This window comes from Sus scrofa, chromosome 13 (genome assembly GCF_000003025.6).
Source record: "Sus scrofa isolate TJ Tabasco breed Duroc chromosome 13, Sscrofa11.1, whole genome shotgun sequence".
NCBI lineage: Eukaryota > Metazoa > Chordata > Mammalia > Artiodactyla > Suidae > Sus > Sus scrofa.
The window spans coordinates 113620201-113646706 of record NC_010455.5 but is presented as its reverse complement, the minus strand read 5'-3'; the positions used below and the strand labels follow the sequence as shown (position 1 = coordinate 113646706).

The window sequence follows — 26506 nt, the reverse complement described above, 5'->3', positions numbered from 1 at the left end:
CACAGAGATGCAGTATCCCAGCCATGTCTGTGACCTATGCTGAAACTTGCAGCAAGACCAGATCCCTAACTCACTAAGCAAGGCCAGGGATCAAACCTGCATCCTCATGGACACTAGTTGGGTTCTTAACCCACTGAGCCACAATGGGAACTCCATATAAGGTTTTTGAAAACGTAGAAGATATTTTCAAGAATATGAATTGGGGCAATGGTTAGATGTCAAAAAGAGAAGAATCAAGATAAAGTTGAAGAACTAGAGAGGAATAACACCTGGATAGCTAGTAAAAGCAAAGATTCCTCATCTTTCCAGTTCCAGAAAGAGCAGATGCCTGCCAAGAAATAAACAGATGATTCTGTGTTGATTCCCAGGATCCTCTCTAAAGATAATATTTTAAAGTTTCTAAAATGTAGGGGCAAAAATGAAGACAATCTCCTGGTCTATTTATTCTATCACGAAAAGATAAAGAAAAATCCCTATCCTTAGATTTTCCTAACATAAATGTGCTTAGCCTTTTGCTTCTAAAGTTGTAGGAAAGTGCTTACCTGTTCAGCAAGTAATTCTCAGACCATGTTTTTGATATTTAAATACAGCTTGTGGTATATATACTTTTTTAGAACACACATTTATATATTAATATGGAGAGGATTTTATTTACAGATTGTTGTAAAATTCAGTCATTTTTTAATCATGCTGGCCCTAATATTATCATCTAGATCATTCTTCTGCTCCAAATTTAGAAAGAAATAAAATATCATGTAACATCTTCTGCCATAAAAAAGAGCCCAGATGGTCTGAACTAGGAATTAAAGTGTGTGGTTTTGAAGAAATATATGATTTTATGCCTGGAATATAATAAAGCAACAGCTATACTATGTGTCTTAACCCAAATGGGAATTTAAAACAAACAAACAAACAAAAAAAAACAAAAAACAAAACAAAAACCTCTTACCCTTTCAATTAAAGGTATATTTTCAATCAAAAGAATCAATTTTGAAATATGAATCTAAAATGAAAACTGACATTAAAATCCACCTTAAGGAGGTTTAGCTTTCAGGCAGAATTATAAGTAGTAAATCCTTTTAGATAGTAGGATGTGCTTTCTTTTTCGAGAGCTCTTGCTACAATATTTGAGTATTTTCAATGAGTACACTGGCAATAAGGATAAATCTCTGCAGTTAGCTTAGAGTAAATATCCACTTGCCCTAGGGTTCTATATGAAATGAATCCAAGTTTGAAGGTTCTTTTTGTATCTGACTTGTCACTGTCAATAGTGCATTACTTGTAGGGAGTGTGTCTGGTGATCCATCTATTTCCAAGAGGAAAGGAAAGCTCTAATTGCAAGTAGTAGATTAATTTATAGTTGAATGATTAAGCCCTTCTGAGATGAAGGACACACGGCATGAACTTATGCAAAAGGAAGAAATTGTACACTCATTCGACCCGGTATGTAGAAGTACTGCAGAAAACATCACAGCAAAAAGAGAATCTGTCCTTTTCAGAGGCTACATTTTTAAGGTGATAGTCCTGACCTCATAGATAAATGTTTCCCTGGATAGATTAAATTACTACAAATTGAACTTGGAAAAGAGCACGAGTCTCCAGTTCTAGATTCCAATCCTTCAGCCTAAGTTCTGCCACCTCCTAAAGTGTATACTTGAAAAATAATTAATGAGGACCTCAGTTTACCCATATGTACAGTGAATGTCATCCCTTAAAAACAGGACTGTGGAAAGGATTGACTTTCAATGAAGTCACACAAATATGTCATTTGTATACTGCAAAATCACAACCACATCAGAACAGAGTTCTTAATTGATTTTTACAAAGAAACACTGAAGCAAAAAAGGACACATAGAGGGTTACAAATCTATCAAAAATTTGGCACACTATGGATAAGCTTATATTTTTCAAAATTATTTCAGTCAGGATTTGGCTAATCCTACACTGGCTAAAATTCTACTTGTCCCCTTGAATTTTCACAATATAAAATGGTTAGACCTTGCTACTCAACCAGTTAATGTGAAGCAGTTTGGGAACTGAAAAGAGAGTTAGGTTTGGAATTTTTTCCCATATGTTAACCAGACACACTCATTAAGTTATTCATTCAATCAGCACATGATTTTTGAGAAACACCTAACATATTTAAAGGACTAGGCATGTTGTTAAAAGCTTTAAGGTATAACAGTGGAGAAAAATGAACATCTTTCCCTTTTTGAACTTATCTTCTAGTAAGGAGGTCAAATACTAAATAATGTTACACAAATACATTAAATTATAAACAGTGATAATTGTTAAGAGAACAGGGAACTATTTCTTTAGAAGGCCCAGTATATTCTTTTGGATCAGGAAAGCATTATTTAAGGAAGTAATAATATATAATCTGAAGATAAAATAGATCTGTGCAGAAAAAAATATAGGAGTCAAAAAGTCCAGGTAGAAGAAACAAAATGAATAAATGTTCTGAGATAGGAGAGTAAGTGGTATATTTCAGAATCTAAAAGAAGAAATGAAGTTGTGCAAGATGAATTACACAAATGTCATATTAAAGGATTTTCAAGTAATACCAGCCTTTTTGATCTCTGTCAGTGGAGAATATCTCTATGACAATGGGAACCCACTGGACAGTTTTAAGAATAGACTGATATGATCAGTTTTGTGTAAGGAAAAGATCATTTTGTTGAAAGAAATGTAGATTTAACAGGAATGACACTGGATAAAGATACTTCTATATCTGGAAATATGGCTCTTTTTTTAGATTAACATAGTGGTTTTAATTCTTTAGTTTTTCTCCTGTATTGGTTTGTAACTCTACAGCGTTGCCATGATCTTATGGTTTTCAGAGAAGAGGATTATGAACTTTGTATTGATTATCTCAAAATAAAATTTATTATTGGTATCAGTCAAAATACGGATACTTTTGGACACAAAGCAAGCTTATTTTATAAAATCAAAACACAAATTTAATTTTGTGGTGCAGTATGTGGTAAATATTATTGGTTCAATATCCTTGATCTTTGATTAACTACAATGCAAGTCTTACCCTGCACAATTATAAAGATTTTTTCTGGAGTTCCCATTGTGGCACAGTGGAAACAAATGTGGCTAGTATCCATGAGGATGTCAGTTTGATTCCTGGCCTGGCTCAGTTTGTCAGGGATCTGGCATTGCCATGAGCTGTGGTGTAGGCTGGCAGCTGTAGCTCGATTTGACTTTGAATCCTAGCCTGGGAACTTCCTATGCCTTAAGGATACATACAAATGTTGACTAGAATTTAGTCCAGCCAGTAGTAGTTAGCATTCCTTCCTTAATGCTTCTGTAATAGAGAATTGGGGATGGGGTGGGAGGATGAGGTCAGTGGGTAAATAAAAGGATTAATCAAATTAGTTTGACTGCTTTGTTGAGATCAGAAGATGAAATAAGATTTCGTGTTAAGGAAAGCTGAACTTCATTATACTCTAAAAATATATCTTTAATTTTAGAGTTCTATTTTTATCTGTTCCAATCATAAAAGTTGTATTAAAATTTTTTTCATATTTGCTTAGTCATATTCACATGACTTGCCAAAACCACTTTATTGCCAAAAACTGCTGAAAGCTATGTTAAAGAATACATTTGCAAGGGGATTCTCAAAGCTTTGCTAGGGCATAAATTATTTTTTAAATATACCACAAAGAGAAATGGGTCTTGTTAGTTTAACAATGAAACAATTATGCTCAAACAATAGATAAAAAGTACTTTATAATAAATTTGTTTATATTATGTTGTTCTTCATGTATATTCAGAGAAATTTATCTAATGAATTACTAATATTTATGGGGCATAATTCTTAATAAAATGAAGCAATTTTTTCATGTAGATGCATATTTGTTGAAACTTATTATTTTATAACTAAAGAAAAAATAGCATTAAAATTATTTACATCATGTAAGTGCCATACTAACTTCTGGTGGATATCAGAATTGCAGTCTAAAGTCTAGAAAAGGAAATGGCCTTAAGAGTTTTCTTATAATCATTATTATGTTATTAAAATAATTCTTATAATTAGTATTTTTAATAATAATAACAACTGAAAGAGTACTAATATACTTTATTGAAAGCCTAGGCATAATATTTAGAATTCTCATGTGGGATTCCATTTGCTCTTTGTATCTTAGGGTTAGAATATGTCATATTTTATATGGGGTAATTTTTTTTTTTTTTTTGTCTTTCTCTCTTTTTAGGGCTGCACCAGCAGCATATGGAGGTTCCCAGGCTAGGGGTCCAATCAGAGCTGTAGCCACCGGCCTACACCAGAGCCACAGCAATGCCAGATCTGAGCCACGTCTGCAACCTACACCATAGCTCATGGTAATGCTGAATCCTTAACCCACTGAGTGAGCAAGGCCAGGGATTGAATCCACAATGCCATGGTTCCTAGTCAGATTTGTTTCCACTGCACCATGATGCGAACTCCATATGAGGTAAATTTTGAGCTCTTACTAGTATGTATCAAGATATCACATAGGTAGAGGTACATATAAGACAAATGTATTCATGACACTTGACTTCCACTCGGCTAAATTTGTCAAAATATACTGACTTTGGTAGGAGACACTTGACCGCTGTCAGACAGAAAATGATTATAAAAAATATATAAATTCCTCATGTTTTTGTTGTGACTGTTGCCCCACAAGATGGAAACTGGATGACTGGCACAACTCTCTGCAGTGATCCTGGTAAATGAACTCCACACTTGTGTATAGATGGAAGGGACATGTGAGATTTTAGTTTCCTAGGAATATACAAGGAAAAAAAAATTCCTTATTCTTGAAAATCTTAAGGCCCTCCTAAAAATATTAAGTAAACTACTTATTTTAGATGAATATATATTTTATCCAGCTATTTGGAATGAGGTTCTCAGAAACTGCCTGAGTTTTTATACATTTTTCAATTAGTAAAAACTTGTTTACACATCATGAACTTGGAATGTGGCCTTTGATGTTCACATCTGATTTTCTGCCATCATTGCACTCCGGCTGCTTTCTAATACCAGAACAACTTCTACAGCCTTAATATGTCTTCACTGCCATCATTTCAAAAGATGGAGGTGCTGTTAAACTAGTAAAAATTAAGCAAGCATTGAGGACCTCTAGCTAGTAAAGCAAAGCTGAGAGAAATAGCAGGTGTTTCATGTTATAATTCTTAGAATTTCATGAGGAGCGTTACTTAGTATCATCATTGACAAGTTTTTCTCAAATAATATTGCCTTTTTCTGAATCATCTTCAAGAGCTAGGAAAGAATGTCTGATAGTATCAAAATATAACTCTAAATATGTGAAAATTATGGGCTAAATTTGTCTATTCTCACTTGAGAAAATGGGCTTCTAGCATTATGAAATTAGTTTATCTTCAGTTCACTTACTGGATACTTTGTGGCAAGAATTATATTAAGATGAATAGATGAAATTGTAGATGAAGTGATTCTCTTGACATAATGTTGAACCAGGATTTAAGCCCCAAAATGTTTGCTTTTGGACCCCATGCCATTAGGCGCTAAGTTCCCATCTCTCATTAATTAATTTAATGGTACTCTTTTAGATGAAAGAAGAGAACTCTGCCATATTAAAACAAAGTTCACATAGCTCACTAATATTCTAAAATTTGACTTAGCAACTTCCAAGTAGAATATCATTCAAAGTGTTAAATCCAAAATACTATGCATGTAACATTTATTTTACTTTCTCTTGTAATATTATGCTATTTTGAGTGTTTGGGGAAACATACGTTTATAATCAACAAAACTATTAATCTATAATCAGCCTACCTAAAACATTGAAATAATTCAAAGAAAAGCCTATTATTTGCAAGATTTTAATTTGTGAAAAAATTAAAATAGTAGTAACATACTTATTTTAAACAGAAATGTATAAATGAAAAATAGTGAAACAACCTTTATATCTATCACAGATGTATATCCAAAAGGTGACAGAAATATCAATTCTTTACACACTTGTGCCCCTGCCACACACACTGAGAATTCATTATGAAATACTCTCACATTAGGGATAAAAAGGAAAATAAGTGGTCTCCTTTTCATCTATGCAACAACTGTTTGATCCATGTTAAGTTTCTTAACTTCTTTGTATATCATCTTACAGTTAAGAATTTATTATAGATAATCCTACAATGATCATATTTCCTAAATGAATAAAAATACAAGATTCTAATATGGAAAATAACCTAGTCTACCAATTGAAAATCCTTGGCATTGACTTGAAATAAGAAACTTGCATTATAATAAAATACTTTCAAATGAAATAATTATACAAAGATAAACTACCTTAGTTATTTGAAAATATGCTACCAAGTTAAACTTCAGTGTATTTTTCATGTCTGTGGACATATGTGGGGAGATGAATTGTCAGATAAGAACAAACACACAAATAAATGAAGCCTTCTATCAAATACTTATGTTTCAGTCCAAAATAAGCATTCATGTTCCTATGTATTCATGAACCTGCACGAATAATGTGAAGCCTACATGTCTTGTACTTAAAATGGAAAATACATTCAAATCATTAAGAGAAACTAATATTAAACTACATAAACCATGATTTTATTATTATTATTATTATTATGTTTGCTGCTTTAAAGTCTTTAATGCCACTGTGACACAGCACTTGGGCCAAAAATAAGGATGATTCTGTTAGAAATCTGACCCATTCACGGAGGGGCTAAGTGAAATCAGGGATAATAGCCAAAAAGTGCAAACAATTCAAATGTCTATCAGTGGGCAAAAGGATAACAGGGGGGAACTTCAAAATAATGGAATATTTCTTCAGCAGTAAAAGGTGCAGATCCCTGCTACAACATGGAGCTGCCTCAGAAACGTTATGCCAACTGAAGAAGCCAGACACAAACAACCACATACTGTTTGATTCTATTTATATGACATGTTACCAGTAGGCAAATCTATCAAGATGGAAAATAGATTAGAGGTTTCCTAAGGTTGGCTGTGTGAACCGGGAATGACTACAAAGGGGCATGAGGTTTCTTGGGTGACAGAAAATTTCTCAAACTAGATTGGAGTGATGGTTGTACAACTCTGTAAATTTACTAAAGATTATTGAATCAAACCATCATCTTGTTTTATTTATCTTTTTGGGGCCGCATCTGAGGCATATGGAAGTTCCCAGCTAGGGGTCGAATCTGAGCTATAGCCACCAGCCTACGCCACAGCAATGCCAGATCCGAGCCACATCTGCAACCTATACCACAGCTCATGGCAATGCCAGATCTTTAACCCACTGGACAGGGCCAGGGATTGAACCTGCATCCTCATGGATGCTAGTCAGATTCATTTCCACTGAGACATGAGGGTAATTCCCAAACCATGATTTAAAATTAGCTAATGTTTAGAGGTAGACCTATGAAAAATGAATACTCTATAGAGAAACATAAAATATAAATAAAAATATTCTTCCTTTTGTTATCCTGATCTATAATTTATCTGCTTGTTGTTATTTCCATATTGTCATGATCATGTTTACTTTTCTCACATTTTTATTATAGTTATTCCCCCATTAGAAAAAGATATACTTTAAAATGATCAGTGCCTTACCTTAAGTCAGGTTAAACAACCTAAGAGAACTAATTAAATAACTTATAAAATTAGGCTTCTAAGAACCTAGAATTGCAGATGGAATTATCCCACTTTATATGAGAAACATGATTCCGATTATATGATCTTCAAGTCTTCCCAGATACATCTTCTACATTAAAAAAAAATAATACTTTAAATGATTTTGTGGGATAGAGAGGGCAGTACCAAGGATGACATATTACAACACAAGTAAGCCTCTCAACACTCAATATTTATCTGATGTCAAATGCAGCAGGTTCAATGCATCATACATTTATGTGATCAAGTAAATTGCTGGAAGCAAATTTGACATTAAGATGATAAACATGGCTATTAACAGAAATCAGGGTCCCCGGTAATCAGATCCAATAAGCTAATTAATCTTAGCTGTGACACAGAGATTCCTTGAGACTAAAATGATAACCTCAAGCATAAGTAGCACATTTCAAACAATTTAACCTTTCATCTCCTATGAGGAAAATACATGATAGACATGGTGGCTGGGATTAAATGCTCTTCTTTTCCAGGTCTACTGAGGGAATCTGCACAGGAATGCATTGTTAGTCCAGCTCCTTTTGAGAAAGTCAGAATTATAAAATTATCAAAATAACTGATAATTATCATAAAATGAAATGTGATCTATCTTTACTCTGGTGAAGTTACAAATGATTTTAAGCAGAAAAAAATCAAGTCTAGGCCTGAAAAAATGGTCTTTATGATCATGCTAAGGTTATGGATGTGGGGAGTGGCAGCAAGTTATGGATGTGGGGAGTGGCAGCAATCTTTCCAGAATACTGACATAGTCTCAACAGGGATTGTTCCTACCAGAGCAGCACAAATACTGGTCAGCTTCACAAATACAAATTACCCATCCACCTACACAGTCCTCTTTTTAAACTAAAGATGAATAATTTACATAATTTTACTAAAAATATAATAAACTAATTTTCTTAACAACCTACAAAAAAAATGGTCTAATTTACTAAAAGCAAAGGTTCATGTTAAACTAATGCATTCCTGAAGCAGACATTTTAAAAAATATAAAATTTACCATAGGTTGAATGAAGAGGTCTAACATCTTTTACCAGAATGAAGCAAATGAGTCCATAAATGCCTCAACCACTGCTTTCAGAGAAGACCAATTTCTCAGCCTCTTAGATCACAAATTCATTACTACTGTGTGGTAACATTATAGGCTTTATTTTTCATTTGAAAGTTTGCTTATCAGGGGTTAAAGTGGCATAAAGATAAAGATAGTTAATACACAACACATGCTAAACAAACATATAACTCCATACCTTAGAGTGAATTATCAAAGATTTATATTATTAATAAATATGAATCAAGAAATATTATATAAATATTAGGTATTCTAAAAGTTCTAGAAGCAAACTCGGACAGCTATCTTTGGAAGCCGTTTCTGGTATTTAATCAGCCTTATTTTAGAAAATTATTTATGTGTAACCTAAAAATATTTTGCTGCAATTGAAGACTATGTTTTATAGCTTTAACCACTGTAATGATTGGAACAGCTCCTAATTTTATGACACGTGAAAACTCCATGTGCTTGAAAGCTATGTTTAACTTTTTCCTCAGCTTTCTTTCCTTCAGATTGTCACTTCCAATTAAATAATGCATCATATTGTCCTGATCCACTAACCATTTCTAAATTGATTCCTCAAAATCTTCTACCTATTTTTAATAGAGCAAATGAAATCTACCTTGGGGTTCTATTAATTGTGACTGGGACAGATCATTTTTCAACTTTTGTATATATTTTCTTGATAAAATGAATTCAGCAAGTTTTTATTTACTTATTATTGTCTTTCATCTTTTTAGAGCCGCACTCGCTGCACATGGAGGTTCCCAGGCTAGGGGTCTAATCGTAGCTGTTGCTGCGGGTCTGTGCCAGACCCACAGCAACTGCAGATCCCAGCTGCTTCTGCGACCTACACCATGGCTCATGGCAACGCTGGATCCTTAATCCACTAAGCGAGGCAAGGGATCGAACCCGAAACCTCATAGTTTCTAGTCAGATTCGCTTCCACTGTGCCATGATGGGAACTCCAGCTTTTATTTATTTTTAATGATACTGTCCTGATATTTTCTGGTCTTTTTTGGCTGCATTGGGCCAAGGTATTCATATTCCTCTGTAACTAAAATTTCTCTGGGATTCTGAGATATCAAAGCAGTAAGGGAATACAATTATATAAGATCCCCACTTAAAAAAAAAGTGTGCCTACTCATTAAGATCCACTTTACTTAGATGTGTATTTTTAAAGTGTGTTTTAATAAAAATAAACAAAGAATAAATCACTAACCCTCCCTCTAAACTTGTAGATCTCATCAGTGCAATACAAAAAAAAAAAAAAACAAAACAAAAAAAACAAAAAAAAAAACTAAACAAAAACCTGTCATTTTCAACTCAAAATTAGAAACTATTCTTTTCTGAAAGAGTTTTGTTAAAGAGAGCAAAAATCGCTATAGTATTGGAAGATGTTCTCAGGAGCCCAGCAGGTACTTCTCACTTTCTCATTAAACATTCCATATGCATCCATCAAGCCATTATAATATTCCACATATCTGTCAACCTGTGCCAGTCTATCACATACAAGCATGCACCCTAAGACGATTCTTATGAAATATTCATAAACATTTTCAAGTTACAAATTCCTCTCATTCAAGATAAGATTTAATGGCAACACTTTCCCGAAGAAGTTAATGAGAACTATTCTCTAGTAATAAATGAGCTCAGATATACAAGTATCTCATGATTTCACCAGGCACTCTGGTAGGGAATAAATTCAACACCAATTCAGTTTAGCTTTCTTTTGTTTGGGTGCCTTGGGTTATGCCTTCCTGGCTGTCAGTCATATGATAAAAACACCAAAATTCAATCAATGTGGATGAAGAGTGATTTAACCTTAATGACCATATCCAATCCACTAGTTGATTTTTACAACTCTTTGCAAGAAGAATATCAAGTGACATGATTTACTCCTGAAATCAAGTCAGATTGTGGACAGCTAAATTGGTAAATCTGGGTCCTCTGACCAGTACACCTGATTGACTAAGGGCAGAAGCCCCCTGAAAGACTCCCCATGTAAATGGGAAAGCATGTCCTGTACTCACCCTATCAGTTGCCAGGGAGGGGGGAATCTTAGTTAATGCTAAAACAGAGACATTTACAGGCACCTGTTGAGAATTTTTAGCCCACTTTCAACATCATCCTCGCCTGATATTTTTATTTTCAAAATTTTTAAGAAATCAATTGAAATTAAAATAGAGTATGATTACCATTCACATACTAATTACTTGACTTCTTCAGATTTTTTTTTCCACATTTGCTTTATTTTGCGTGTGTATCCTGCTCACTCTGAACCATAACCAAAGTAATGAAGCTAATCTGAAAATTCTTCCTTTAGTCATGAAGAACCATGATGGAAGCCACAGTGGTGCTAATATCTGAGAAAAGGTTATCTTAAAACATTCCTTCATAAATACAAATAAATTAATAATCTGTGAAAAGTGGGTTTGGAATGGCAGCTATAGCCCTGCTGTCTAATAAATGTGTGACACTAAGACACTCAGTCCCAGAGACTTAGCTACTCACTATAGAGCAGTGACCACGCCTACTTCACCAGGATTTTGTGAGGATTACAAGTGTTTATATGAGATGATATATCCGAAAAAAAATCACACCGTTACACAGATATGATTCGGGGAACTATGTTTTCAACATCTCCAGTGACAATAACTGTTCCTTTACCTGGTTACAATGCAACAATAATGAACATCTATTGCCTTTATTATAAGCTAGACGACTATTATTATAATACCAGTTTTACAATGAGGAAAATTAAGTCTTAAAGAGGTTAAAATGTTTGAAGACTGACTCACAGCAATTAAGTGGTTGAGCTCACATCCCAAGCCCACATAAATGATCAGATTCTATACCTTAGCCAGGGGATATAAAGAGGAAATTTACTATAAGTATAAATGAACAACTGATGCCACAAGCCTTTCCAGGGCTGGACCAGCCATGTCCTACTGGCCATGGCTGAAGACCACTGAAGGGGAGGTTGGGAGGGGAACCAGGCCCCTTGTGCCTCTCCAGGCTAGAGGGACATGGTCTCTCACTTCTGCCACCAGCCTTCAGATACCAGTGCTTCAAACCTTACTCAGCTCATCTCAGGTGTCAGAATTATGACAAATTCAAATCTACCTGCCATCACCTCTTCTACTTCAAGTCCCATCACCTAAAGTATCCCTTTCTTTTCCCTATGCTAAGGATATTGGATTACCTGATAGCCATTACCTTTTAATAAGATCTTTGTAAATTATCTTATGTATAGTGAAATCTTAACAAAATTCCCCTTAAATATATGAAGAAGTCACTTCTAATTTCCAGCATTTAATGGATATAATTAAAGCCAGAGAGGCCTCCTCAAAACCTCCCAAATCATATGAACAGGGTCTCATACTCTGCCTATTTGTAAAGTGTCATCTGCTTGCATGTGTTTCACAGTCTCAGGGCAAAAGGTCATTTTCTATTTGATCAGACTTTAATTAATTAATTAGTTTTTCTTACAACTGCCCCTGCAGCATAGGGAAATTCCCTGGTCGAGGTCAAATAAGAGCTGTAGCTGAAGGCTACAACACATCCACATCAAAGCAGGATTCAAGAGGCATCTGTGACCTACACCGCAGCTTACAGCAACACCAGATCCTCAACCCACTGAGTGAGGCCAGGGATAGAAGCCACATCTTCATGGACACTATCTAGAGTTCTTACCCTGCTGAACCTCAATGGGAACTTCTGATCAAAATTTTAAACCACCTGGAACTAATTATAAAACCCATGTGTCTACTGGTTTATCAACTGCCTGATCTATACGCTACCTTATTTTTATAAGGAATTTTATCTGTTTTATAATTAAGTAAAGCACTCATATGATAAAGCCAAGACAAATAAAAGAAAATAAATCTACCTAGCTAGTAAGTTATACAGGGGGCTTTTCACAAACCCAAGAAAGATAACTTCACATACATTTTGCAAATCACAATCTACATTATACCATTTTTTTTACTATGTTTTATTTAATTGTTTCTAACAAAAGTTACTCTATTTTTTCCAGGCCTCTTTGACTCTGAGCAATAAACACTTTATGCCATTTAGCTTTGTTGCCTAAGAATGGCAGCCAATAAAGAACCCAAGAACATTGCAGAAAAGTTTGAAAATTTGAGAAATTATTTTATCAATGATCTTATCAATAAATTGTTTGATCCAATCAGAATCATATCCTGCAGTTACTCCTGTCTTTGGTTTATTTTGAAATAGACTTTCATAAATGAAAACATGTTGAAAGCAATAACTACAAGTATTAAAACATATAGAATATGTCAGTACACATCATACCAGGTAGCCAATATGGGCTAATTTGCTTCATTTTGTTTACTATTCTAAATTAAAACAAAATTTCCATCCAGGCACATCATACACATGTGAAAAGTTTAGATAACTTGATATGAAGTCACACAACTTCTAAGGAAGGATTAGAAATGGATAGAACAGGGAGTTCCCGTCGTGGCGTAGTGGTTAACGAATCCGACTAGGAACCATGAGGTTGCGGGTTCGATGCCTGGCCTTACTCAGTGGGTTAAGGATCTGGCATTGCCGTGAGCTGTGGTGCAGGTTGCAGACGCCGCTCAGATCCCGCGTTGCTGTGGCTCTGGCATAGGCTGGCAGCTACAGCTCCGATTCGACCCCTAGCCTGGGAACCTCCATATGCCGCGGAAGTGGCCCAAGAAATGGAAAAAAGTCAAAAAAATAAATAAGAAATGGATAGAACAATGCTTATCTATCTTGATTAATATAATAATAACTTGTGAATAAGCCAATTCCATTTTAATCTGCTGAAGATTACAATTTTTTTAAACAAGTTCTACTCTTAAAGAATCCTTGAACTTGTTAAGTTTATAAAACTGAGAAGAGAGTTTGGAATCATCCAAAATATAAGGCAAAGTGTTAAAATTGTCCTTTTCTTAACAAAACTAAAATTAAATTAGATTATAATATAAATTATATTTATATAGATAGGAATTAGATCATATCAGAGATGATTTAATATCTATAATGCCATCATCTAATTGTACTATTATTTAGTTACAGATATGCTATTATTTAAAAGCAAAGAAACTGTATTAGAACAGGTATTAATTCTGGTATTGGACCAGTGTCAATTAAGCATGGCATCTTAGAACTGTAAGGGCTGCTCCTGGATTTCATTCAATAACTCATACACAATGAAGTTTATCCTAAAATTACTTGGAAAATGTCTTTGTAGGAGAATTATGAAAGAAGTTTGACATGGGTAATTGACATGCACTCATGGGAAAAAAAGCATGTTCTTTATTAATAGGCAGGGATAGTAATTTTAACAAAATAGATTTAGATTAAAACAAAAAAAGTTGTAATTGAAAACTGAAGAACAAACAAAATTTTCTTTGCAGAATCTGCTTATAGTTCTTTGATTTCAAAAATTAGTCCAAATTTAGGTATATGGTTATAGAATATATATATTTCTGGGATTATAGAGACAGTTTAATTTTTCTAAATTTTCCAATACAAAATTGATTTAAAGCATGGAGTTATTCCAATAATGACTGAAATTCTTAGGTTGTCAAGGTTTTAAAATTTAGATATTGCATGACAATAATATTCAGTAATTTATTAATTTAATAAAACTCACAATAAATTTATTATATTAAATGAGATTACCAAATGTAATCTAAAATGTATTACAAGAGAAAATACACAAAATTGATGTAAAGATTTCATGAAATTTGGAATTGGAAATCAAGTAAAGAAAAGTAACTTTTTCAAAACCTGTAATAGAAAGGCTTTTTCAAACTGCACATTTTTATTAAAACCACAAAAGCTTATTCTTAACTATAATATATATGGGCTATAAAACCTTTCCAATAACTTCTGCATAAATACAGTAAAAACATATTTTCTGTTAAAAAGCAATTTAATGAATATTTATGAGCACAATAAATTAACTTATGTTAATAATTACTTATTAAAATAATATTTTATTGCATGTATATTATTTTCAAAGTTCAAGTGAAAATATTTTAAGCTTGTGTAGCTACATTAAGGTTTTATATCTTATTAAAGGTTAATTTGTTACAAAAATTCTATTGAATTCAAAACTACATACAATATATTATGTAGCTATAATTTTAATTAAACAAATTTTAGGAATAGGTATTTTTTTCTGCAAAATGTTTCCTTCCAGAAATAATTTAACTTTGTCTTTACACATTTTATAGCAACAATAAATTAGTAAAAAACAAGTTGCTGCCTAGGACCCCTTAACAACATGTTCCTAAGCAAGGTAATAATCTATTTTTATCAGAAAAAAAGTGAATGGAAAAAAAAAGAATGGGAAAGAACTTTGTGCCTCATAGTGAAATATATCTATATAATAGTGAATTATATGTATGTAATAAATGCTGAATAATAGTATAGATAGTGAATTAGACATCAAGTAGGTTCTTTTAAATTTTGGTTAGTATAACATTGGGAGGATGAAAATAATACATACACAGTACTGTATAAACATATGATTAAGGAGAACCTACTGTATAGCACAGGAAAATCTATCCATAGTTTATAATAACCTATATGGGAGAAAAGAATGGATATATTTATATGTATGTCTGATTCATTTTGCTGTGCACCTGAAACTAATACAACATTGTTAATCAACTATAATCCAATATAATTCAATTTAAAAAATAAAAAGCTGTGTTATTATATAGCTAAGGATCTTATTTTTTAATTAAAAAATTTGTTAACATCCATGACCTCTATGAAATATCAATGCAGAAGTGAAGGGAAATATACAAAATCTTCAAGTCAGTTTTCTGATATTCTCAATTCAAACATGTAAGAAAATCTTGAATTAAAGTTTCAATATCATAATCGTTCCTGAAATACCCTAAACTCTAAACCCTTTGCTGAAGTACTGAGACCCAGATACTTAAATCAACAAGGCTGAGATTATACAAATTAGTAAATGACAAGATCTTAGATTTTGGCCAATGGTGATCATTAAGAAAATGGAATTCAAGCAAAAAATGCACTATTTAATAAATGATGTTGATATGATTAAACAAAATATTAGCTTTCTTTGAATGAGTACTTGGTATATTCTAGGCATTGTGTTAAGTACTAATATGTATTATTTCGATTAATTTTTACAACTGTAGTATGATGTAGGCAATTTCATTATGTTCTTTGAACAATGCATGATACCTCGACTTTCAAAATAAATTTAAAATTTGTATTATAAATGTAATACAGTTTCATTTCCTAAAATATTATTTTTTAAATATAGTATCTATATCCTGTTAGGTCATTGTTTATATTAATCCTTAAGAGTCAAGTTATATTTATTTTTAACATTCATATTTTCATTTATTTCTATCTGCCTTATTCTACAAAAATAATTAGAGGCAATTTTAATCTTTTTACTTGAGATTCAAATATGCTACATGGTATCTGCATAATCTTCATTGTCAAACAATGCCAAGTGCAATCTTGAGACCACATACCTGTAATTGATTTATCTTATATTATTATACTCAGTTCAGTTTTGCAAGTTTGAGAGGTCTGATGTTATTAAATTCATGTCCTTTCTTTTTAGATCTTATTTAGATTTTAAGGGCTTACTAATAATAACTAATATTTATTACAATTATGCATGCATTTTAAGATTTCATGCTCATACAACCCTGTACTTTGGATTACTTTTGTCATCATTGTAGAGATTTAAAAAAGAAAAAAACTACTCTAAGACTTCAGAGGGGTTAAATAATATCCTAAGGTCACATAAACATCAAGCAGAGGAGCTTGAACTTGAGTTGTCTCTACCATCTTTGCATCTGACCATGCTGTGCTTCACTATTCAAAACAAATCACCTGTTAAATACAGAACAAATACAACACACTGGAAGGACTGGGATATCTGTCTGCAGTAGGGGAAAAAAAAATGGAAATCATCAACCAGACACAGCGAGAGAGCGAAAAGCTGAAATGTGAAAGGATAGCACAGGATTACCACAAAGCAGTTGTTATTACCACAGAGACATCTATATTGGTGCATCCTAATAATGCCTCAAAAGTTAAAAAATATCTAAATCTTACTCTTTCAGATTTTTAGAATGATATGTAATATATAAAAAAGATTTCTGAAACATGTATAACTTTAGGGAGTAAACTAGGAGGGATCAACTGCTGTTTTCTTTCTTTCTATCTTTCCATCCTGTCTGTCTCTGTCTTCTGTCTCTTACTTGCTTTTCTTAGTTTACACTGTTACAGTTAAGCAGAAAAAAATGCTCAGCAGTTTTTCGTGTGGTACTAATCTAGGCTGAATGTGTGGGGATTATTTATGCTTAACATACCACAATAAGATACACGCAAAAATTAACCTTCTAATAAATGATGTCACTTCTTATGATTTCACAAAATCCAAATGATCAATGTGGTTAAATTATACAATCGTGTAGGTAAAATGCAGGTCTAACTTCCAAATTATGGGGATCATTCATGAGTAACTTTGAAGACTTACAGACATACCTTCATGTGGGTTTAAGCCATGAACAGTACTTTAACATTAGAATAATGAACTGAACTGTTCAATTAGTTATTCTTGCTCTACATTCACTGTCTTAAAGTCTGTTTGTTAAGTGGCAGAATAATAACTCTTTCTAAAGTTTTTTCATTATAACTTATGATTAAAGTTGCAGTTCAACAAAAATTACCTTTTGCAGATATGGTAATATTTGGTCTAAGTCATTCAGAAGAATAGCGGAAGTCAGTCAGTGGAAAATGGAAAGCATTCTGATTTAAAAAAATAACAGCAGATTTGGCTTTTAAATGCATTAAGCCATTGTTTTCTGATGTTGTGTTCTAATCCTGACCATGTTTTCCATGACCAACAGAGGAGCTCTGGAGTATTGTAATTACAAAATACGGAGCATGGGTCTTTTGCAATGACTTCTGAGCCACAGGGTATAGACTGCCTCATTAAATCAGCCAGTAAACAAGTATACCCTAAGTAGAAAGACAGTGCTCACATTTTTTGTTCATAAAATGCCTTCAAAAATTATCTTAATCAAGAAGCATGTGTGCTTCCACATAGAAAACCACACCCAACACATCATTCAATGACACCAAATTTTTTATCTGAAATATTCATTGATAATCATATAAATAGATCTGCTAGGTTCATCAGTACTGGGAAAAATTATAATGCATCAACATTTTCAATAAGGAAGGAGTGTTTCTTGTCTTTCCTATCCTCCCAGTCTCACTACCACAGGACACATAAGGTTGTACCAGTGTGCACATAACATACACACATAACGGATATTTTATCTTCAAAAATGCTGGTTTGCTTTTTTATACACATTACTGTACTATTGTACTAGGTATCACAGATTTTTGATGCTAATTATTAGTTAAATGCATCAATTTGAATTTTGAGAAATAAAAAATTAAATTTTGGAATTACCATCATAAACTTCTATCACATACAGTAAATAAATGCTGCTTTCTATTAACTGAAATAAGCAAAAATCATTCTTTTGAATGCAGTCTTCACAGGGATTGAGCAAATGTCATCAGAAAAAAAGGAGACTGGAGTAAATGAAATAAACTAAAGTATATGTCAGCAAATAGGAAAGGCGTGCAAACACTTTACAGAAGTTTTTAAAATATAGTTCTTCTCAGCATTTACTTTACCTAGAGAATTTCTTATTAATCTTACTATTGTCCATTTGTTGAACACTGAATGGTATATCACCAAATATAGAGATTTCCTCAGCAAAGTTCCAAATCAATGTTTTAAATTTACTTCTTTTGTAGATTAAGTTGGGTTTGAAAATCATGGACTTGGAGAAGAGACTTGTGGTTGCCTGATGGGAGGGGGAGGGAGTGGGAGGGATCGGGAGCTTGGGCTTATCAGACACAACCTAGAATAGATTTACAAGGAGATCCCGCTGAATAGCATTGAGAACTATGTCTAGATACTCATGTTGCAACAGAAGAAATGGTGGGGGAAAAACTGTAATTGTAATGTATACATGTAAGGATAACCTGACCCCCTTGCTGTACAGTGGGAAAATAAAAGAAAAAAAAAATTCAAATAGTAAGAAGTTTACTTTTCTCCTAATATGTTGGAAACAATCTGTTCAAAAATATAAACACTTAACAATTGTTTTTTACCTTTCATTTCCCTCCAGGCTCTTCCAAAGAGCATGTGGAAGCATGCTTTATGGACTTGAGTGGAAGCTGGTTAGGATATACACGGGCCAGGGAGTTCCATCATGGCTCAGCCGAAACGAATCTGACTAGTATCCATGAGGACACAGGTTTGATTCCTGGCCCTGCTCAGTGGGTTAAGGATCCAAAATCGCTGTGAGCTATGGTGTAGGTCACAGATGCAGCTCAGATCCAGCGTTGCTGTGGCTGTGGGGTAGGCCCGCGGCTACAGCTCTGATTCGACCCCTACCTGGGAACTTCCATATGCCATAAGTGCAGCCCTTAAAAAAAAAAAAAGAAAAAAAAAAGAAGAAAAATGAAAAAGACATATACTGGCCAAATAATACACAATTGATATTAAAATATAAGGCCTATCTAATGAATAGTCAGGAAACTTCTTTGTTTGTAGGAAACTACAGAATTATTTGGATTCTTAAATCATTAAAACTGCGATAAAAAAGCAGATGAGGAAAATGAAAAAAACAGCTAATACTTGCTAGTATTTTATTACATAACTGTTGTGAGTACTAGGAATGTACTGTATGTTACTTCTTTATGAAAAAAAAATAGCAACAACATTTGGGAGTTTTTATGTGTAATTTCACCATGCACAAAAGGCATAAGATATTTATTCATTTGTAATTTTATTATATGCAAATTTGACTCCTCTAAAGACTGGGGACTTACATGTGGTGTGGACCCAGACAATGGCCCAGCTTCCACATTTCAGTGGAATTTACTCAATTTCTAGTTGTCATGGAGTACACAGTGACTTTTTTTTATTATTCCTTTTTATGAAGTGACTTTAAAAGAAAGCCAAATACTTTTATTGCATTTTATAAAATAAATTTCATACTAGGGAGCTATTTAGTTAGCAATTCGGCAATTTGTGAGAGTTTTAGAATCTGCTTTACTATGTCTCAGATTGTCACTGAGAGAAATCTGAGTGGATCCATTATGACATATAAAAGACTATTTTGTAGCTTAAAGAATTAAAGTACTCTCTTATCAAATAAACTGCTGTAAACATAAAGCTAAAAGACACCTGAAGTCTTTCCTCTAAGGTTTAATCTTAAGGAAGCTAGCACAAGCTATTTCTGAAGAACTTACTTGGCCCTTTCTTTCAGCAAACAAAGTGTGCATGTTAAGATGTACAGCTAGAAGTCATTTGCCTTTTACAGTTCCTGCTGCAGAATGTGGGGATTTTCTCATCAATCCCTTCTCAGAGATGAAATTAACACATACATAGCATTTATGATAAAATTAATGAGATCTCCTCCTTCCTGGCTACAGATTATATTCTACTCATTTTAGGAGATAATAGCACAATTATGCTTCCCCTTTGCCCTCTCTCTCTCAGATCTAGAGATTCCCCTCCCAGAGTCATTTTAAAATTATGATTTAGTAAGTTCTGCACAGTTAAAATAAGATTAACTTTTTTCTTTACTCATTTAGTTCCATGTTTCCAGTCCAGATGCTCATTAAGAATCATGATTAACAGTTGTAATTCACATAGAAGTCAATTGGTCCTCTGCCTTTTTCTGCCAAAATGTATTACTCTATTACCTCCCTTTCTAATTTTAGCCTCAGAATATGAATGTATCTGACGGACAGGTGAAGCTAGTTTAGGTGTAATCATGCTATATAACTTGTATACTCCAGGCTTGCTTGCTTGCTTTTTTTTTTTTTTTTTTTTTTTTTTTGCTGTACCTATAGCACATGGAAGTTCTCAGTCCAGGGATGGAACCTGTACCACAGCAGCCACCCCAGCGACTGCAGTGACAATGCTGGATCCTTAACCCACTGAGCCACAAGGGAACTTCCTCCATGCTATCTTTTTTGTTAATAGTATAATGTATATTAACAGATGTAGCATCAATGATCCCATAATCTCTGGGAAAATCCACAGAAAACAGAGATGCATAGAATGGAATTTAAAATGTTAAAGAAAGGATACCCTGTCTTCTCTGCCTAGAACGTAATGCCAATTTTATCGCAAGGCTCTGTCTAGAGGGAAATTCTGCATAGACCTCTTTGATAAAACCCTTCATAGGCCTATAAGAAAGATGATCAGGGAAAATGTACCTAGTTCTTAATAACTGTGTCTTATTATAGACAAATCACTAATTCACCACCTTGTAGACATTGCCAAATGGTCTCATAATTTAAATATTTTCTGGAGATGTCAAATAAAAAGAAACTAGCTATGTTTTAACCTATTATCTACTAATGGGATTTTGGATATTTCCCATAAGCACCACTGGGAAAAAATTTAAGTTCCCTATCTTAATGTGAATGTTTAGACTTTTCCTCTTACAAAATATATACACATCAGCAAATATTCAGAAAAATATAAACAAGTAGAAATCATCCATAATTCCATTAACCTGATTTATATAATTGGCCTCTACCATAAACAATTCAGTCATACATTTTAGTGTTAGGCTGAACAAGTAGGATTCATGTAATGTACCCAAAGAAACATTACAGTAGCTCCCAATTATCCAGTTTTGCTTTCGGAGGATTCAGATATTTGTGGTCAACTACAGTCCAAATATACTACATGGAAAATTTCAGAAAAAAACTATTCCTAAGTTTTAAATTGTGGGCTGTTCTGAGTAGCTTGATGAAATCTCAGGCCATACTACTCCATCCAGCCAGGATGTGAGTCATGCCTTGCCAGTGTGGTATAGGCCCCCTGCCAATTCTTCACCAAGCAGTCCTCTAGTTTAACAGAGTGACTATGACAGTATCACATTCACATCACTTTCATTACGGTACAGTGTTACAGCTTCTCTATTCCATTATTAGTTATCACTGTTAATCTCTTACTGTGTCTCACAAATTAAATGCTATCATGGGTACATATGTACCACTAAAAAGTGTACACAGGGTTTGGCACTATCTGTGGCTTCAGAAATCTACTGGACATCTTGGAACATATCCCCCATGGATAAGTGAGTCTATTCCACTTTGTTTCTCACTTCACTTTTAAAACATCTAGAAAAGAATATTCTTTCCCAAACACCTAAAGGAAGACTCCTTATAATTATTAGCAATAAAATAGTCTCTAAGAAATTTGAATCATTTGTCTTAATAAATAATTAGAATGTCTGGTCTCATGCTATGGTCAAAACTGTACCCTTAATATAAAATGACATATTCTTGTCCCTCTGTTGTTGAAAGAGTGTACTCTTGTCTTATTTCCTTCCTCATGAACTAATGATACTCAACTACAAATTGCAGATAGTAATCTGTAGATGATTGTGAAAATACATAAAAATGCTTAGAAAAGTAATTACCCATATTTCTAATATTGTTGGAAATAACAATAAAATAATCATTATTAATACTTATATATAATTACAAATGTCTTCCTTATAACTTATTTGTTTGACTTCTGAGGATTTTCACATAGCATTAAATATTTTTCTTTGCAGCACTGTTCACAATAGTCAAGACATGGAAACAACCTAAATGTCCATCAACAGATGAACAGATTAAGATGAGGTACATATACATAATGGAATACTACACAGCCCTTAAAGGAACACAGTAATGTCATTTGCAGCAACATGGATGCAACTAGAGATTCTCATACTAAGTGAAGTTAAGTCAGAAAGAGAAAGACAAATATCATATGATAACACTTATATGTGGAATCTAAAATATTGCACAGATGAACATATCTACAAAACAAAACAGACACATAGACATAGCAAATGGACTGGTGGTTGCTGAGGGGGAGGGAAGGGAGTGGGATGGACTGGGATTCGGGGGCTAGTAGATGCAAACCATTACATTTAGAATGGCTAAGAATGAGTTCTTGCTTCATAGTACAGAAAACTATATCCAATCACTTGTGATAGAACATGATAAAAGATGATATGAGAAAAAGAGTATATATATATAGGTATGACTGGGTGACTTTGCTGTACAGCAGAAATTGACAAATCAAACTAAATCAACCATAATAAAAATAATGTTTTTTCTTTACATCATAATTGTATAGTATTCAGCTATACAAATATAGCATAATTTTCAAATCTAAACTGGATGTATATATCATTTCAAACATTTTGTCCCATCATTGGTCATCATTGTTTTTACCATCTCCTTTTTCCCCTTTAGAATGTATGGATTAAAATGGAATTAGTGGATCAAAGCTTACTATTTTAAAGCTCTTAATACATATTGACAAATTATCCTACAAAAAATTAGTAAGATGGTATATTTTCAAGACTATCTAAAACTTCTGGCCCGTTCTCTACTATCAGACATTAATTTAAGTATAAAAGCATCCTTGAAAGATAACTAAAAAAAAAATAAACAGGCACAGAATATTCTCTTGTGTCCTTACAGAGTGTGCCAACAGATTTCTGGAAACGTTTTTGGTCCTGGGAATTAGCAAAACTCATACAGGTTTGGAAGAGGAGAAATGCAATATGTATCTTCAGAAGCAGAGAGTTTCAGTGACATAACTACATAGCTACACTGACCATTCTTTTTTAATAGAAAAAGAAATTGAAGTGAGAATGAGCAGTAGTGACTCTATTGTGGTGGCTCATTATGAGATACTTAGATTGAACTGTTTTAATTATGTAAATGCATCTAGTGGATGAGTGTTAATAAACTTCTATTTAAATAAAATAAATCAAAATTGTACTTCTCCTTAGAATATTATGTTTTAATTAAATTTCTAAGCACAGTCAGTAATTGTAAAGTTATACAGTTGACAAAATTAATCACTAAGGAGTGTAAATCAGCAAGATACCAGTCTAACATAAAGCAAATGGTAATTAGATAATAGATTAGAAGTGTCGCAGACATCATGAGGACCCTATGGTTCTCATTTTTAGCATTCCAGAGAGGCATTATGAAGAGAATGCCAATTTTATGAAGGTCCCACAAACTCGCAGTATCTTAGAAATCTTAATGTAAAGATTTTCCAAAATGGAAAATCTATCTTCCTATGCTTCTTTGTCTTTCTCTGTCTCTCCCCTCCCTTCCTGCACCCTCTCTCACACATACACCCACCTTCTCTCTCTCTTCATATTCCCAGATGCACATAAGCACATGTAACTCCAAATGAACAAAATAGTCACACCATCAAATAACAGCCATTGGACCAACCTTATAAAGTAGAGGCAATCTTCCTAATTTCAGGAGTGCAATCCGATTTGTTACATTTTTCATTTTTTTAATCCTCTTTAAATCATCTGCATTTCCATAACTCACATCAATGACTTCAGCCTGAAAGAGAAGACAAAGAAAAATAAAGCCCTGTCAGAGGAATTTTAGTATAATAAAATCACCCATAGTAACCTAAAATATTTAAAGGAGGGGAGTTCCCGTCGTGGCTCAGTGGTTAACAAATCCGACTAGGAACGATGAGGTTGCGGGTTCAGTCCCTGGCCTTGCTCAGTGGATTAGGGAACCGGCGTTGCTGTGAGCTGTGGTGTAGGTTGCAGATGCGGCTCGGATCCTCAGTTGCTGTGGCTCTGGTGTAGGCCAGCGGCTACAGCTCCGATTCGACCCCTAGCCTGGGACCCTCCATATGCCGCAGAAGCGGCCCAAGAAATGGCAAAAAGACAAAAAAAAAAAAAAATATATATATATATATATATATATATATATATATATATTTAAAGGAGAACTGGTCTCGCTCTTGTCCTAATCATGGTCTTTCTATCAGGGTACAACAATTTTCTTTGAAAAGTCACTTGACAGAAAAATTTAGAGTCATTTTTGCTTTGCCCTCTCCCTTCTAAACAAATTACAAATACAGTTTAGGACTCTAACCAACCACCAAGTTCGGTATATTCTACATTCCTGTTTCTGGAATTTGAATCATTTTATAAAACAATGCAAAATTAATTTCCTTAAGTTTTGACAACAATCATACCATTCTCAGACTTGAAAATAACTCAAAGATTCTCAATTGTCATCCAAATTAAGGAAAAGTTCACGATTAACAGCTGTTCAGGAGGTACATATATCCAGCTGTGAATGACAACCCCCTAGATTATGCAGGATACAATCTGTACAACCACATGTACAACATCGGCATTCAAGACTACAGAATATCATCCCAAACAACTATTTGTCACTTTCCCCTACTTCCCTAGAATTTTTTTTTTAACCTCAATATTTCTCATTTCAGTAAGTCTTCTTTTATTAATATAAGAATTGCCTACCTTCCTGGAGATTCTAATGGGAAACCTCAGATGTGGTTTTCCCCTCACCAATCCTTTGAAAAGTACTGCCCTGTGGGTTTCATCAAATATATTCCTATAGCCACGATGATTCCTTTCAGCTTTACTTTCTGTATTTCCTATTATTAAAATAATAGCTGTTGTGCTTTCCAATGATAAAATTATAATACCAAATGTGCTTTTTCAAACAATCACATATCTATATATCAAGGTGTTAATAAAAGTTAGCAGTGGCAAATAGTGAAAGAAAGGAGAGGAAGAAGTCACTCCTCTCTGGCTGAGGTAATGAACTTCAGCCAGCTGTACTCAAAAGGGCCTTCACAGAAGACTCATTTGAAGAACATGTGAACATTAACAAGAGACTGATAAATCTAACTATTCGAGGAAACATCCTGGCACAAAATATTTCCTTAGCCATTACATTCATTTGCACCTGTAATAAATTTACAAATACCTTAAAGCCCATTTCAAATCTTACATATTTGATGAATTGTATTTCTCCATTGCCCAATCTTATGTGACCTTTTCTTGATTCCTAGAGTGATGCTTCTGCCTCTCTTAAGGCTCTCACTGGATCCAACTCTTTAAACATAATTTTTCTACCAGTTTCAATTTCAATCTCAGGGTAATTTCCTTGGTAAAGGGCCCATCACACACCTATTTTCACCCAGGTGACCAACACACATTGTTGACTTCTCTGTCTTCAACTGAAATGATTACAGGGTATCCAGTAACTGAAAAGTTAAGCTGTACTTTCAAATTCATTTGCCAAGAAAACTTAATTGTTAAAATTATTTCTGTCAGAACGGTTTTGATCACAATTTTGCTTCTATTAAAATGTGATTAAATTAGTCTTATTAATTTGATTTTTGAGTTTGCTGATAACATTACCATGTAACTGTTGATCTATGATTTTAAAGCCTGATTAAATAATGATCACATAATATTAATGTTCACATTGTAAAAAATGACAGAATTCATATTTTCCATTTCAACTTTCTAAGCTACCTAATTATGATTCACTGATAGCACCTTACAACAGGGATAATATTCAATTGGCTATATTAATGAACATATTTTTCATATTTTGGAGATGGTGGGGAAAATTATATGGTCTGAGAGGATGTAGCCCAGACTATAACTTTTGTTTGAGTGCATGCCAGAAAGATACAGTAGTTACTAAATAACATTTCTGTAAAAGACATTTACATTATTGGAAAGAAGCAACAGCATGGATTAACAATGGCAATTTCAAAATGCTCTTCAATTAAACTTCTATAAATAGCACATGTCAATGACTAAAGTATCTTAACAGTAAGAGAGTTCTTTTTGTCA

The 26506-nt window shown here is 33.5% G+C and overlaps 1 protein-coding gene across 12 annotated transcripts in view; it reads right to left on the bottom strand.

Annotated features, from left to right (window-relative positions):
- The window catches only part of NAALADL2 (N-acetylated alpha-linked acidic dipeptidase like 2), a 1365504-nt gene that overhangs the window by 568908 nt on the left and 770090 nt on the right, over window positions 1-26506 (bottom strand). For all 12 annotated transcript variants that reach the window (XR_002338111.1, XM_021071192.1, XM_021071188.1 and 9 more), the window contains one exon: window positions 24090-24209. Coding sequence is in view for 11 of the 12 variants with exons in the window: in XM_021071192.1 (XP_020926851.1) it covers window positions 24090-24209 (120 nt within the window). In the remaining variant the exon portion in view is untranslated. The remainder of the gene's footprint in view (window positions 1-24089; window positions 24210-26506) is intronic.